The 17,844-nt window shown below is 46.3% G+C and overlaps 1 protein-coding gene across 1 annotated transcript in view; it reads right to left on the bottom strand.

The window, feature by feature from the left end:
• The window catches only part of cspg4ba (chondroitin sulfate proteoglycan 4ba), a 52,711-nt gene that overhangs the window by 13,065 nt on the left and 21,802 nt on the right, over nt 1–17,844 (bottom strand). Inside the window, exons 5-6 of the mRNA XM_056280344.1 lie at nt 17,553–17,729; nt 5,405–5,603 (exon numbers count right to left, since the gene is read on the bottom strand). Of these exons, the coding sequence (XP_056136319.1) occupies nt 5,405–5,603; nt 17,553–17,729 (376 nt within the window). The remainder of the gene's footprint in view (nt 1–5,404; nt 5,604–17,552; nt 17,730–17,844) is intronic.

Below are 17,844 nucleotides of genomic sequence, written 5' to 3' on the forward strand. Positions count from 1 at the left end.
GACTTTTCAAATGACTTTTCATAGCATTTTGTCTGCTTGGGATTGTTTTAACTTGCTTCTTTCTAACATAAAGCACTTTGAGATGCATTTCATGTATGAAAGGTGCTTTACGGATAAAGTTTATCAGAATAATAATAATTATTATTATCATTATTATCATTATTAAGGTATGAGACAATGAGCTAGAGATCAAAATTCTCAAACTTTCCAGCAAAACAGTATTAATGTGTGTGTAAGTGAGAGTGAAAGAAAGGGAGAAAGAGAGGTGAAGAGAAAAAGCGGGACTGTCCACCATGGCGGTGAGTCTGTGTGTAGTCTACACCACAGGAAGCATCTATGTAGTCTACACCACAGGAAGCATCTCTCTTGTCTACACGTGCAGGCTCAGTGCAGGCAGACTGGCAGCGGTCGAGTGAGCAGCAGCTTATCTGAGTCTAACATCACCGAATGCCTTCAGGTCTTGACGGGAATCCCACATCAACGTTCCCACAGGCTACAGAGACACCCTCAACTAGACCTGACACGACACTCGATCCCATCTGCCGCCCTCAGACCAGCGCCGCACACAATTTGGTAACTAATGTGCATCCATCCATCCATTAGGGTCAGGGTTACTACTCCTGTCGGTGCCCCCTGCTCCTAGCTCCACAGCTAGGATGGGTTAAATGCAGAGGAAGGATTCCCCCATGGGGATTAATAAAGCAATGAAATAAATGAAAAATAAAAAATTATCCAAACCACCTATCCTGCTCTCAGGGATGCTGAAGCCTATCCCAGCAGTCACTGGGCGGCAGGCGAGGAGACAACCTGGACAAGCCGCCAGGCCATCACACAGGTCCCACACACACACACACACACACACACACACACACACACACACACACACACACACACACACACACACACACACACACACACACACACACACACACTCATCTAGGGCCAATTTAGTACGGCCGATCCACCTGACCTACATGTCTTTGGACAGTGGGAGGAAACTGGAGCCCCCGGAGGAAACCCACACAGACACGGGGAGAACATGCAAACTCTACACAGAGGACGACCCGGGATGACCCCCAAGGTTGGACTACCCCGGGGTTCGAACCCAGGACCTTGTTGCTGTGAGACGACCGCGTTAACCACTGCGCCACCGTGCCGCCCATAAATAATGTGCAGTCTTACTAAATGTCAACACGACTGATTTAAGATCTCACTGTAGTTCAACAGACACACACACACACACACACACACACACACACACACACACACTCATGACATCATCTCATTTTTAGAAATATCTTTGGAAGAGGGCAGGCCTCCGAAAGACGGCTTAGTGTTTTTTTTTTTAGAAATGTCAACAGTGACATCTAGTGGCAGTAAGAGGAACAACAAGCTGTGAGAACTGAAAACGGTGCTGAGAGACAAAAGTGCAGTTGGCACAGGTCAGGCTTCATCACCTGGGACTCATCACAGACACCACAGCCCAGGAGTCCCTCCTTATTACTACACGCTCACAGCACGTCAACTCTGAACTTGTACAGCGGAGGAGTGATTAATCTACTGCTTCTATATCGATTGTACTGTTATGTTTCAGAATATTTTTGTATTTAAACGTCTGAGCCAATCACCGAGTAAGCTACATGAAAAATGTATGTTAAAAAGACTGTTGACCCCTCCTCTCTTCTCCTCCTCATGAGATGTGTTGACAAGAATCCATCTATCCATCCATCCGTTACCCAAACCCCTTATCCTGCTCTCAGGGTCGCTGGAGCCTATCCCAGCAGTCATTGGGCGGCAGGCAGAGAGACACCCTGGACAGGCCATCACATACATACAAACACACACACACACACACACACACACACACACACACACACACACACACACACACACACACACCTAGGGACAATTTTCAGTACGGCCGATTCACCTGACCTACATGTCTTTGGACTGTAGGTGGAAACCGGAGCCCCCGGAGGAAACCCACACAGACACGGGGAGAACATGCAAACTCCACACAGAGGATGACCCGGGACGACCCCCAAGGTTGGACTACCCCGGGGCTCGAACCCAGGACCTTCTTGCTGTGAGGCGACCGCGCTAACTACTGCGCCACCGTGCCGCCAAGTTAACACGATTGACTAAATTTATTTCCACTTTAATAAACAATTATATAATAAACATGACAAATGTAAACATAAAAGAGGAAAAAGAAGCCCCGTTCTATCTTTCATGGCAGGGACACCACCATCTTGCAGTACTCTCACCTGTGACGTCAGGGGGTTGGCTGGCTTGGCTGAGCTCAACAGATACAAAAGGAAAAGACAGAGAAAGTTTGAGACTGAGGAGCAACAGGAAAGAAGAAAACAAAAGGGGGGCCACTACTGTATTGCCTCTGGATATAAAAAGACGTTTGCCAGCAACCGAGGACAAAAGAGCCCATTTTCATAAACTGCCGCTGAGACGGAGCACGGTATTGAATCATTTCTGTACTGTCAGAATTCTTCGTTCTGTCAGGTTGTGTATGCATTCGAGCCGATATCAGGGCCGCTAATATGGGGGGAGGGGGGTGTTTTCTTGGGCCCAGCCACTAGGCGGGTGCCATGGAGGCCAGCAATAATCATGTTCATCCTAAACATAAGCAATGATAATGGCAATACTTGCCATTGAGTGTGAACTGGCTACACAGGTGGACTTTAAAGACACGATAAAGGACTTGGCACCCAGTAAGACAAGGAAGACGGCTGTATAAGAGACAAAAATGAAGCCATCGGGTAAGAAATTGCATTTTCTACTAAGAAATGTGCGGCGGGGGCGTCTGGGTGGCGTGGCGGTCTATTCCATTGCCTACCAACACGGGGATCGCCGGTTCGAATCCCCGTGTTGCCTCCGGCTTGGTTGGGCGTCCCTCCAGACACAATTGGCCGTGTCTGCGAGTGGGAAGCCTGATGTGGGTATGTGCCCTAGTCGCTGCACTAACGCCCGCCCCCTCTGGTTGGTCGGGGTGCCTGTTGAAGGGGGGAGGGGGAACTGGGGGGAATAGCATGATCCTCCCACGCGCTACGTCCCCCTGGCGAAACTCCTCACTGTCAGGTGAAAAGAAGAGGCTGGTGACTCCACATGTATGGGAGGAGGCATGTGGTAGTCTGCAGCCCTCCCCGGATCGGCAGAGGGGGCGGAGCAGCGACAGGGACGGCTCAGAAGAGTGGGATGATTGGCCGGACACAACTGGGGAGAAAAAGGGAGAAAAAAAATGCAAAAAGAAAAAAGAAAAGAAAAGAAGAGTGTGCTGTAAGTGTAGCAGATGTTCGCTGACCTTGGTGTGTTGAAGTGTGTCAGAGTTCTATTATGGTGTGTGTGTGTGTGTGTGTGTCTACCTATGCCTGTGTAGCCCCCGTTACTGAGTAAGTCTCAGTTTAAATGTAGTTTTCAGTGATGAGATCATGGCAACTCTATGGCATACATATCTATGGAAACTTGCTACAAGCTGCTCTCGCTTTGTTGGTTTTTTTTCGGGCTCTTTGTCACTTTTGGTGCACAAAATGGGTCTTGCACAAGTACTCGTGATCGCCAGACTTTACCGGACATAAGATTAGATGTTCCCGACACCTGGAAGCCGTGGGACTTGCCGAAAGTGATCACCTGCTACAACAAACAAGCACCATCATGAAGTAATGGCTGCAGACAGCGCTACCAGAGGCGAGGTAGATGAGGTGTGGCCCTGCTGAGGCCAAGACGGCGTCCTACCCGGCCTCTCTTTCCCAGCATACTGCTGTCCCTCGAATACAGGCTGGACGAACTTCATTGCCGAATGAGCTCTTAAGGGACATGAAGGACTGTTGCTTGTTCTGCTTTTGGCTGGGTCCTAATACACCTGATAGGGTTTGTCTGTGCACCACACGGGCCTTTCCATCCCAACTACTGACAAGGTAAAGGCAGGTTGTGCATGCTTCTTTGTGAACAATTCACGGTGCACTGACGTGGAAATTGTCTCTCAGTCCTGTTCGCCAGTGTTGGAACAACTAGCAATGAGGTGCAGACCATCCTATCTCCCAAGGGAACTCCCCTGGGCGTTGTTAACTGCTGTCTACATACCACCACAAGCTCCTGCCACAGTGGTGCTGCAGGAGCTGTATGGAGTCATTAGCAAGCAGGAGAACTTGCACCCTGAAGCCATTTCAATTGTGGCGGGGGACTTAAACATGACAACATGATGCCACATGAACATTTTGCACAGTTTGTTTGCATCACGTTGTGCAGCACGTTGTGTAACCAACGTTTGGGACACCGCGATCAAAACACCTTGGTGTAGACGGCCAATTGTGTCTGTAGGGATGCCCAACCAAGCCGGAGGTAACACGGGGATTCAAACCAGCGATCCCTGTGTTGGTAGGCAACGGAATAGACCGCTATTCTACCCGTACGCCAACTTCGGTACAATTTAACAACAAATATTACCGGGATCACTGCAGGCAATTGCAGATGAACATTTATTGTCCAGGAATTCACATTACAGACACTATCACTGACTATCCTCGTAACAAATTGGCCACAACTTTGAACATTGACCATACACGGCCCAGCTATATACTAGTTTTGACCTAGTCTTGTTAACTGACAAACTGGCCCTCATCCACTCCAGTTACATTACATGACATTACAGTCATTTAGCCGACGCTTTTATCCAAAGCGACTTACAGTAATTGCATCACTTAACGTAGGAAACCAGGAGAACTACTAGTCATCAGAGGTCATAAGTGCATCTAAACAAGCATCTAAGAGCAGACCAGTGCTAAAGTAAAAGCACCAAGAAAGAGATTTTTGTTTTTTAAATGAGTGAATACAATAAGTGGTAAGAACAAGTAACAGGGTAGTAGTTCTTAAAGAGGGGAGTTTTCAACCTGCGCTGAAAGATGGGCAGCGACTCGGCTGTCCTGACATCAGTGGGGAGTTCATTCCACCCCTATGGGGCCAGGACAGAACAGAGCCGTGACCGGGTCAACCGGCAGTAGGGGCCTCTGAGCGACGGGGCAACCAGGCGTCCCGAGGCAGCAGAGCGAAGTGGTCGGGCGGGGGGTGTAGGGCTTTACCATGGCCTGGAGATAGGAAGGAGCTGTTCCTTTCACTGCCCTGTAGGCTAGCACCAGAGTCTTAAACTGGATGCGAGCAGCTACTGGGAGCCAGTGTAGGGACATGAGAAGGGGAGTTGTATGGGAGAACTTAGGGGGGTTGAACACCAGACGAGCTGCAGTTGCTTGGAAGAAATGAACTTGGCTGACTCCTTCAGTATTGCATGGACACAGAACTGTAATCTAGGTTGCTACTGGCATGGAGGTCAGTATGTAATGACAGACTTTATTTTGGGGGTGAACTATACCTTTAAATGTGATTACTGGCAACTTACCCTTGTGCACGAATAGCAGCTGTCCCTGGTCGATGTGGGTCTGGGTGAAGTTGAGCACTGGCCTCATCGGGGCGGTCTTCAGGGCCAAGTGGCCGTTGCTGGGCGGGGTCACCATGAAGCACAGCTCCTCCGGCGGCGAGTCCAAGTCCTGTGCCCTCAGGTCCTCCGGTCGGATCTCCGTCAAAGATGCCACCCATACCTGGATTCAAGCGGAGTAAGGACACAACTGTAACAGCAAGACATGCAACCCACACCAGCAACATGGCGATACAGGGATATCATGCTGGATGCTCAAACCTGAGTTTTATATTCATCTGGAGCTGTGCCAGGGCTCTTCTTTCTTCTTTTCTTTTTTTAAGTTCGCACTGTTTAAATAGTCTGGAGCAAAAATGCTGACCGATTTTAAAATATCCTGGGATTACGAGACTGTCAGGATCTGATATTCCACCCATGAAGTCTTGGCGACTACATCCCCATAGTTCATGACTGAGACTAAGATAAGAAGATATGGCATTAAAATTCAAAGTCAAAACTAAAATCTAAAAACCCTGGAATCTAAAGTTTAACAGTATAAAATTAACAGTATTTACAGACCAAAAAACTAAATTAAACTAAAATGTCAGATCTAAAATGTAACAACTGACAGTATAAATGTAACATTGTTTACAGAGGTAGATAGTAGTAATAAATATGTAAACTATCTATGTACATCACACAAGAATGATACAGCAGAAAAGTAACAGTGCAGAATAAAGGCAGGAGTGTGCATTTTGTGAGAGAGAGAGAGAGAGGTGTGTGTGTCTGTGTGTGTCTGTGTGGATGTGTGTATGCTCAAGTGTCCAGAGTCTATGGACCTCATTTATCAATCATTCGTACATACAAAGTTGTTCCTACACACCCATAGAGTCTTTTAGTCCTCCAGATTGTCTGACAGGCAGAAGCAAAGCCTGATGGTTATTTGTAACTCCTTCCCCCGACAACTGTTGTCTACCTCTTGCAATGAGCAATCACCCAGGCCGCAAAAACATCAGTGTTAGCCAACTGGTGTCTAAATTCAGGGGTTACCCAGGTTCTCCACTGGACAAATTTCAGGGTTAAAAAATTCCATGGATGTGTAAGAACAAATTTGTATGCATGAACGATTGATGAATGAGGCCCAATGTGTTCACAAGTCTTATGGGTTGTGAGTAAAAGCTGCCCTTAAGCCTGTTGGTCCAGGCCTGGATGCTCCGGTACCGTTTGCCAGACGGTAACAGAGTGAACAGTTTGTGATGGGTCCTCAACTATCTGTTGGGCTTTTCTTCCTACACCTCTGGGTGTAGAGGTCCAGCATGGCTGGTAGCTCAATCCTGGTGGTGTGTTGCACTGTTTTTACCACCCTCTCCAGAGCCTTGCAGTCAAGGGCGGTGCAGCTGCCATATCAGGCAATGATGCAGCCAGTCAGCATACTCTTGATGGTGCATCTGTAGAAGTTGCGGGGTATCCTGGTGTCCATGCCAAGCTTCTTCAGCCTGCGAAGGAAGAAGAGCCGTCGTCTCGCTGTCTTGACGACAATGCCAGTGTGGTATGACCAGGTCAGGTCCTCGCTGATGTTGACCCTGAGGAACCTGAAGCTGCTGACTCTCTCCACTGCTGTTCCGCTGATGTGGATGGGGGTGTGTTGTCTCCCCTGCAGCTTCCTGAAGTCCACTATCGGCTGCTTAGTTCTGCTGACGTTGAGATGGAGGTTGTTGTCCTGGCACCATATTGTCAGGGCTCTCACCTCATCTCTGTAGGCTGTCACGTCATTGTCTGTGATCAGGCTGATGACGATGGTGTCGTCAGCAAACCTCATGATGGTGTTGGAGCTGTGTGTGGCCGCACAGTCATGCGAGAACAGCAAGTACGGGGGGTGGGGTGGGGGGCTTAGCACACAATCCTGGGATGCACCAGTGCTGAGATTCAGTATGGAGGAGGTGGTGAGGGCCATCCTCACTACTTGTGGTCTGCCTGTCAGGAGGTCCAGGATCCAGCTGCACAGGCTGGTGTTGAGTGCTATGTCTCTGAGCTTAGTGACAAGCTTAGAGGACACAATGGTGTTGAATGCTGAACTGTAGTCAATGAACAGCAATCTCACATATGTGCTCCTCTGTTCCAGGCAGGAGAGGGTGTAGAACCTGATAATGTAATAAACCCCCGTTAATGTAATAACCCTGATAATGTATTAAAGAAAATGCACTTGAGGCCATTGAAAATGCAATAAAACCTGATAATGTAATAACTTCCTGATAATGTAATAAAGTGCATTTCCCGATAATGTAATAAACTTTTTACCGATAATGTAATAAAGTATTGCATTAACAGGAGGTTATTACATGATCAGGTTAGCCTTCATTTTGCAGGTCCTGATAATGTCATAATTCCCCAATATTGTAATAATTTAACAGCAGACCACCTATTAATGGGTTCAAGTGGCGATACTGTGTTGGCAACTCTAGCTCCAGAGCTCTGGCGCCACCAACAGGTCAAAGTTGGACATGCATGAATGTTTATTAACTTTTGACCTGTTTATCCGTTTTTCACAACCACTGTATCACTGAAATGCACTTTATTACATTATCAGGAAGTTATTACATTATCCGGTTTTATTGCATTTTCAATGGACTCAAGAGCAGATTTTTATTACATTATCGGGGTTATTACATTATTGGGAATTTATTACATTTTCCGGTTCTACAGAGGGCAGTGTGGAGGGTGAGTGTGATAGCATCAATAGTTGATCTGTTGGCCCTGTAGGCAAACTGTAGTGGGTCCAGAGTGTCAGGCAGCAGTGAGGTGTGGGTTTTGACCAGCCGCTCGAAGCCCGTAACGATGACTGGTGTGAGTGCTACCGGGCGGTAGCCATTTTGGCAGGGCACCTTCGACTTCTTTGGAACAGGGACGATGGTGGTCTTTTTGAGACACGTGGGGACTGTAGACTGGAGCAGGGAGAGGTTAAAGACGTCTGTGAACACATCTGCCAGCTGGTCTGCACACGCCTTAAAAACCCAGCCCGGGATGCCATCTGGACCAGGAGCCTTGTGTGGATTAATCCTTTGAAGGATCTGCACTCATCCACCCTCTTATTTCCGCTGGGCAGGAGTCCTGGACCATTTACATATCCGTGACAGAGGCTGATGTGTTGTCCTCAAAGCGTGCATCAGAAGTTTTCAGTCCATGTGGGAGGGATGCAGACTCTTCTGCAACACTGCCGGTATTCCCAGCGTAGTCCGTGATAGTTCTCAGTCCATTCCACATGTCTGTGGAGCTGGAGCCAGAGCAGCGTGACTCCACTTTGTCTCTATATCGTCCCTTAGCAGCGTTGATTATTTTACGGAGCAATAACTGAATAACTCATGATTAAAACAGGAGTAATTGAGCTATGACGAGTGGTACTTGCCGTGTAATATATGAGGCTTGAATATCAGGTGAATATTGAATGTGGTTTTATGTAACTCAGCCGGACATTCACTATTCACCTTAAACTCAAGTTTAACAGATAATTACTATTTATCTGTGACACAAAGGATTCAAAATACTTGTTTGGTATAATGTGATTTGTGAATTTATCTCAAACAGTGTTTGATGTAGATTATATTTAATAGCACATTTTAATGACCAGGAAGCACACTAGAGATATAGAAGAGACCCTATTTTAGTCATATATTACTTGGAAATTACCCCTCATCATAGTTCAAATACATATCTTCTGTATGTTACAGGGTTTACTTCTGCGTCATGAATGAACTGCAATTTAAAGCGTTACCCTAAAACAGTGCTCAAATAACACCTCGACACACCGCAGTTAAAACTACGATTAGGAAACGCCCGCGTGTGCGTGGCTGAGGCCGGTTATGAAGAGACATGAACAAAGTGAAGGCAGCGGCAGACATCACACAACTAAATACAGCGGCTGTGTGGATGCAGGAACAACGGGGACACGGAGCGACGCTGAGACGCCTTTGAGGCTCCGGGTAAATCCAAACCACAGAAATCACATTAGATCCAAACGCCTGGAGCAAGCCTGCCTGTCTAGCCACTACGTAGGAGCAGAGGAACCCATGGTTGTGTAACACACACACACACACACACACACACACACACACACACACACACACACACACACACACACACACACACACACACACACACACACACACACTAACTGAACCATAAAAGCCACTTGACAGCAAAGGATGCTTTGGAGGTACTCCTGACCAGTGCAGCGAAACAAATGAGAAACTATTTGAAGATGAAATTTTTCCATTACCTCCAAAAATTCCTTGACTGATGGTGAAAGGGACAGTTTGGTTGTGTGTTTCCTTGTGAACCTCTCTGACGGGAATACACCAAGTTGTGTTTTTAAATGTTTTCTCTTTTGAAAGTTACTACAGACTGATTCACCGTTAACTGCCTGACGTGCTAAACTGAAGAAATAAAGAGAAGTATTTTCTACATATTTCTGACCACTCACCTTCTGTCCGATAGTGCAAAGACAGAACAGTTAGATAAATACACATATATACGTCTTTAAGAGACAGCCTACAGATTCCTTTACTAAGCCCAAATTGGACTCAGTTGGACTCATTGGATAAATACGTCTTTAAATTCTGTCAAACACCAAATGGCTGGTCGTGGGTTGACAGTTCAGGTTTGGCCGAGACACAAGGCAAACCTGAAATATAAATCACTTGCGAGTGGTGAAGCGTCTTCAGACCTCAAGACTAGATCCTGCAGATGTTTCGATGGTTTAAATATTGTGGAGACTAAGCCTGCACTTAAAGGGGTTGCTAGACAGGCACCTAATTGACTCGCTTGTAGCCACTTCGCGTTACGTGTGTCTATGAAATAAAGTTCAGACTTGTTTAAGTTAAAACGTTATGATATTTATTAATCAATTACTCACCACGACGTTTCGGCCCATAATCCATAAAGCGTCATACATCCATAAACAGTCCAATATTCCAAACTCACACCTGTGTCGCTCGCCAGCCCAGTGTGGCCTGCAGCAGCAGCAAAGCGGTCAAAAAACTATGTGTGCTCCCCTCCGTCAAGCAACACCTGTCACCTGCATGAATGTTCTCACCTATATTGCTGTGAGCCCATAGCAATTAGAGTGACACCTAGTGGACCAATTAAGTGCTTACAAGATGAGACCAAATGGCTGCCACAAATGTCATTTAACGTACTTCCGTCATTCAGGGTTCATTTTAATTTACCATGGCCATGAACAACGGATAATTCCTAGATCTGTCAGCTGCCTTTGACGCAGTTAACCACCAAACCCTCCTCTCTACACTCACTGAGCTTGGTATCTCAGGATCTGCCCTCCGCTAGTTCATGTCCTACCTCTCAGGGAGATCTTTTAGAGTACCTTGGAGGGGAGAAGTGTCCAAACCGCACAGCTTATCCACAGGGGTACCTCAAGGGTCAGTGCTCAGTCCCCTTCTCTTCTCAATATACACCACCTCACTTGGCGCAATCATCCGCTCGCTGCCATGGTTTCTCATACCACTGCTATGCAGATGATACCCAGCTCTTCCTATCATTCCCGCCAGATGACCTCACAGTCTCGGCATGGATATCGTCATGCCTTGCTGATATCTCTGCATGGATGAAAGAACACCACCTTCAGCTTAACCTAAGACTGAGCTCCTTGTCATCCCAGCTAGTCCATCCTTACAACAGATCAATATCCAGCTCAGATCAACCCAACTCATGCCCACAAAGTCTGCCCGAAACCTGGGTGTAATGATTGATGACCAACTAACCTTTAAGGTTCACATGGCCTTGATTGCTTGGTTGTGCCAATTTGCCCTGTACAACATCAGGAAAATTAGACCCTACCTGTCTGAGCATGCAGCACAACTCCTGGTACAGGCTCTTGTAATATCACGCATTGACTACTGCAACTCCTTACTGGCAGGTCTCCCTGCATGCACTTTAAAACCTCTGCAAATGATCCATAATGCAGCGGCGCGTTTGGTCTTCAACCAACCCAAAACAACACGTCACTCCACTGTTCATATCCCTCCACTGGCTCCCAGTTGCTGCCCGCATCAAATTCAAAACCCTAATGCTCGCTTACAAAACAGCAACTAAAATGGCTCCTGCCTACCTGAACTTCCTCATTCAGGTCCACACTCAGTCCCGCTCACTACGCTCTGCCAATGAAAGGCGCCTGGCACTTCCGCCACAACGGGGCCCTAAGTCACTGGCCAGACTCTTCTCTTCTGTAGTTCCCCGGTGGTGGAACAAGATACCAAACTCCATTCGATCTGCTGAGTCCCTCTCCATCTTTAAAGAAGCTAAAGATCCAGCTCGTTCATTAACACTCCCACACCTGATGCCTCTATGCACCCTATGCATTGCCTTTGTGCGCTGCCTGTTGTTGTCCTATCGGACTTGAACCTAGATTTTTGGCACTTACCTGCACTGTCACCTCCTGACTAGATCCTTGCTTGTGTTGCATTAACTCGCAGATGTACGTTGCTTTGGATAAAAGCGTCTGCTGAATGAAATTGTAACATCTCTGAACAAGACATCCTGACTATCTGTTTATCACCTTTTTCTTGGGGGATGAAAAGAGTCGGAGGATTCTGACCATAGAACAAATTCACCTTTACTCAACTATGACCAATGCTCTAGCAAAACCCAGTTTTCAGTCCAAAATGTGTTTATTTCTGATTGTTTTGAATGGATCAGGATTGATACTAGGCAGTTGGCCTGTCTTTTGGCTGTCAGTGTCGTCTCATCACTGCTGTTCACTGTTAATGGAAGAATAGCATGGGGGACTTTTTCAATTAGCAACTGTGAACGCCTCAATACTCTCCAATGTAGACACCATACACTTCAGAGAGGTGTGTGTGTGTGTGTGTGTGTGTGTGTGTGTGTCTTCAGAACATGTGTAGCTCCACTTGCACAGTTACACTCATGCACACTCACACATAGGAAGTGTGTGTTCCTAAAGCCGTAAATGACAATATCTCCAAGTCACAACGGGATGGCGCCGATAAACAACACCATGAGTCAACCATTTTAAACCACATGATATATGATGACACGTGATATATGATGTCAAATGAGATATACGATGACACATGAGATGCATGATGACAGATGAGACTATGATGACATGATATATGATGACACATGAGATATATACTACGATGACACATGAGATATCTGATGATACATGATATATTATGTCACATGAGGTATACGATGACACATGAGATATCTGATGATACATGATATATTATGTCACATGAGGTATACGATGACACATGAGATATCTGATGACACGAGAGAAATGTTCACTCTATGACAGATACAGCTTCCTTTGAAGCCATGGTTGCAAGGAGCAATAATTACTAAGGGTAATTTCTATCAGGTCTGTTCCCACTTGTTGAACTACGGAAAAGGTGGAAACAGTGTGCCCGAGTGTATTAGGTCTGTACATGTGTGTGCTTATGAATGAGTAATGTCAAGCTCACATCCCTCCCCTAGCCAGAGACCAGATCTGATGTTCGGGTTTATCCATCCTTTATTATTATTATTATCTTATCATCATCATCATTATTATTATTGTTGTTGTTATTACTATTAAAGATGTGCCCAGACTTGTCTTGTTATGATGTACTGTGTCATATTGTTTCCTGTTGTGTATTTAAAGTTTGAAATAAAAACTTGTATAACTAAAAAGAAATCTCTGACTCTGTTATAAATCCTCAGGCACCACATCCCGTCACAGCTTTTCCTGATGTACCACAAACGGAGGTCAGGTCAGATAACCAGGAAATGCTTTGGTACGTTTCAGTTACAGTAATTATTATCTACCCGGCTCATTTAGGTCTTGACTCTGCTGCTTGGCTCCTGACTCTGTTGTTTATCTACTTGCACCATTTAGCTTTCCATTTACCCCCACAAATTCAACACATCTCTTTATCATGGCTGTGATTAATCATGTTGTGTCTTAGTATTATCAGCGTACATAACAACCTCTGATAAAGGTCACGGAGAGTAAAGGTTCAAGTTGTTCAGGAATGAACGCACGTCTCATAATCACGTCATTACCACCTCAGCAAGGCCACTTGATGTCTTTACTGAAGAACCATCAAACATGTCAGAGTTTCTTTATTCAAACAAAGGTTTTCAACAGGCAAGGTCGGCAGAACTCTTCTGAAAAAAATCAAAAATTTATATTAGAGCCCTGACATGGCGGAAGAGCGCCCCCCTGTGGACACATCAGACCCCAGCCCTTTTCCACCAGCATTAAATCTGATATCTAGCCTGGGATGACTATCCATCCATTATCCAAGCCGCTTATCCTAATTAGGGTCACGGGATGCTGGAGCCTATCCCTGCAGTTATTGGGCGGCAAGGCGGGGAGACACCCTGGACAGGCCGCCAGGCCATCACAGGGCCGACACAAAAACACACATGCACACCTAGGGACAATTCAGTACGGCTGAGTCAGCTGACCTACATGTCTTTGGACTGTGGGAGGAAACCGGAGCCCCCGGAGGAGACCCACACAGACAACATGCAAACTCCAGACAGAGGACGACCCCCAAGATTGGACTACCCCAGGGGCTCGCACCAAGGACCTTCTTACTGTGAGGCAACCGTGCTAACCACTGCACCACCGTGCCGCTCCCCTAGGATGACTAATGTTGACATAATCTTTAACAAATTAAGATAGAAATATAATTGATGGAAGGGACTTATTTGTAAAGCTGCACTTTTCCAGTGAACATCGTTCAAAAGCCACAGCAGCAACACGCAGGTTGGGTGTAAATCCCTGGTCTACCAGGACATTTGTAATTAAACTAGGATGGCTGGAACTGGACCTGTATTGTTAAAGCTCTATCATATAAGATCAGCTAAAAGAACCAATTAATGAAACCTGCCTGGATGTAAGTTGAGCAGACGTTATCGTCTTACCTCTCCGGATGCTCTTTGGCTCACATCCTGATCCTCATCCTCACTGGCTTCACTACAGGTTACCCAATTACCATTTAATCGCTTCAATTTTGGTCTAAAATATGAAAGCAGGGCTGGGATTCTAAATGGACAGGTTTTTCCCATTTCCTTTTTCAATCACTCATTCGTTTCCTCCTCATTGATGAAAAATTCTTTCTTGTTTTTTTTTTTACATTATCACGATAGAATGAAAAAAATCTGTAAAAAAGGGTCTTTCTCTTTAATAAAAGCTCAGTATCCCTGAAACCCATTTTCTAGACCCCTATAAGTTGAGGAACGAGTCCCCCGAACGTTCAGTAAAGGAGGAGGGTTGAGGAACAGGAATCAGAGTGGAGAGTAAGAGATGGATATGTGAAAACTACAAGAACACATATACCCAAACTAACACATATACCCAAACTAACACATATAACCAAACTAACACATATATCTAAACTAAAAAAAAAAATTAAAAAAAATCACTGTCCAGGAGAACGAAAGCCAGCCAGGATGACTGTTGGAACTGCTGGTCTGCATGGGCTAGCAGTTAGCTTAGCCTGCCCCGCTTCCGCATCCTGTCAGATTGCCCTCGGTGTTTCCTCTTCAGGTACAGCTCCAGGCAGGGCCATGGTCCCTGGGCCCACAGGATGCAGCAGACCAAGCTCTTCCAGCCGATCCAGCACCAGTTCTCCCAGCCATCAAACAAAGACAAACTCAGACGCAGACGTGGACAAAGACACTGCATGGACGATACTGGGTGAGGCCGCCGCAAACGTGAATTTGCGCCACCATCTTCCCACACCGTGTTGTGACCTTGCACCGGCTGGACCTTACAAACTCTGATTTCAATCCGGTTATATTCAACATCAGCTCATCAAAGCCAGCAGCATTATGGCTGGATTCACAAAAGATTGTGTTTTATTTTATATTAACATCATAGTCCTCATTAATATGAAAATTCTCAAAATATATTTCTTTCTGCCCCCACCACTATGTTCTCTTAACGTCTCCCTCGTATTCTATAACTTGGTATTGTCCTTGTGGTTTGATTCGAGGTAGGATTTCACAGAAACACCATCGACAGAGATGTAAGTAAGACGCTCTCTATCACATTTAACCCGTTAAAACAAATATGTCTTTAGATTCAAGTGTCTCAGATGTGTCAGCTGCTTTTCTGGCTTGCCGGCTAGCTAAAACATGACGCAGACGAGCTAACTTTAGCTCTGTTGACCCACTGCAAGAGCATCTGTTTTACAATGTCAGTGTTGAGCATCCAGTCAGGATGTGATGAAATAATATGTAACGTTAGATGCTCAAATGAAAACGTGCAGTCAATACTGGACCTGCTTCATGTTACAAACTTAACACAATGATCCAGTATTGTTCTGTGCACAACAAAGCCACACAACCACTGTTAAGGGTTGTTTTTGTGTGTGTGTGTGCGTACCTGTATGACAACAGGCAGTGAATGCAAAAAAATGCTCTCCAAACGTCAAGTTCTGGGTGTCTGGGTAGTGTGGCGGTCTATTCCGGTGCCTACCAACACAGGGATTGCCGGTTCAAATTCCTGTGTTACCTCCGGCTTGGTTGGGCGTCCCTCCAGACACAATTGGCCGTGTCTGTGGGTGGGAAGCTGGATGTGGGTATGTGTCCTGGTCGCTGCACTAGCGCCTCCTCTGGTCGGTCAGGGCACCTGTTCCGGGGGGGAAGGGGGAACAGCGGGGACTAGCATAATCCTCCCACATGCTACGTCCCCCTGGTGAAACTCCTCACTGTCAGGTGAACAGAAGCGGCTGGTGACTCCACATGTACAGGAGGAGGCATGTGGTAGTCTGCAGCCCTCCCCGGATCGGCAGAGGGGGTGGAGCAGCAACCGGGACAGTTCGGAAAATAGGGCAATTGGTCAATTACAATTGGGGAGAAAAGGGGGGGGGGTCCAAAAAAAAATGTCAAGTTCTTATATAAAAGTCAGAACGCATAATTACGACGCCAATGTAATACTGAATTTTGGGGGAAAAAAACAAGTGGTTTTATTCTATTCTATTCTAAAAAAAAAGAAGCATCGTGCTTCACATCTATGACACTTCATGTCCTTGTTGAATATAAGAAACTGACTACAGTTATTAGCAGCTTCCAATCAAACAGCCAAAAGGGAGCAACACCTCTTCTCAATGAGTTTACAGGACCCGACAGCAATTTGTGGCTTGAACTTGACGGCAGAAAACGCTTCACAGAGGACAAGAAAGCGGCAACTTCAACCACTCTCAACAGCCGGACTTCTCCAAAGTCCAGCCACTCAGCGCAGCGGTGCAAAAGCACACAGTCCGATTCCACAGCCAGCGTTCGTCACAGCGCACGTCTGATGTTGGAAGGAGCGCTCCTCACAAGGAAATGTTTACTGCGAGGGGAGACGCTGTTCACTGCTACACAGAGAGAAGAGCTTTCTTTCTGTTATGGCAAAGGCAACACACACTGTGCTGCTGAGAGACGGGTAGCGGAGGAGACAACGCTGAGAAATGAGGCCACATAGTCGCAGTCAAAAGTTATTTCCGGGCCATTCCTGCACACCGCTCGAAACCAGGACACTCTCCAACGGATTGAATGTAAGGAACATATTTGGAGTTGAAAGAACTTACGATGGCTCTTGCTTGAGCGCTTCGGTTGGTCATTTACCAATAGATTTAAACTGTTTTCACATCACAGGCAGATTAATAGATAATCCCCCTGCCAGTCCAAAACATGCTGGAGCGTTACGTTTACTTATTTTTCCATTGTCCAGCTTCCATTCAGATCCAGTTATTCACCACTTTATTGCACTGGAGTACAGCAGAATGTTTCTGCTTCACAGCTAAGCACCATAACTTTCCCTTACTGCTTTGTCCTCCCCGCCAGTACATAAAAGCCCGGGCACCCTTACAATGCATGTCAAACTGTGTTGTGGGCTGCCAGGACCCCCAGATCCTCCTCCACATAGCACACATACTTTTCCCCCTGCCAACCAGCCAGCCAGCCAGCCAGCCAGTCAGCCAGCCAGTCAGCCAACCATAGCAAATTACAGCACTGCCCTCATGAAATTTGTCTGACATCCAGCCACGATCCAAGAACTGTTAGTAAAGATATAAAAAAAGGCCCAGGGTTAAATATAGGTCAGCGTTTGCACACTCACCCTCAGGACTCTGTTGGCTGTAATAACAGGAGGCTCGTCGTTGACAGCCTCAACCTGAATGTAAACCGTCTGGGCCACGCTCCGCTTCCCCAGGCCTGTGTCATTGGCTATGACGGTGAAGCTGTCGTTTAGGGTCTCGCTGCTGTCATGGACGTAGTAGATGAACTCATGTTCCACCTGCAACGGGTTGTGACACGAGGTCAAATGTTAAATAACTGACGGGGACAAGTCCGACGTTTGAACAGCAGAGAATGATGTCACACAGGGGTAAAAACACCCTAATCATTTCCTT

This window comes from Lampris incognitus, chromosome 1, assembly GCF_029633865.1.
Source record: "Lampris incognitus isolate fLamInc1 chromosome 1, fLamInc1.hap2, whole genome shotgun sequence".
Lineage (NCBI taxonomy): Eukaryota > Metazoa > Chordata > Actinopteri > Lampriformes > Lampridae > Lampris > Lampris incognitus.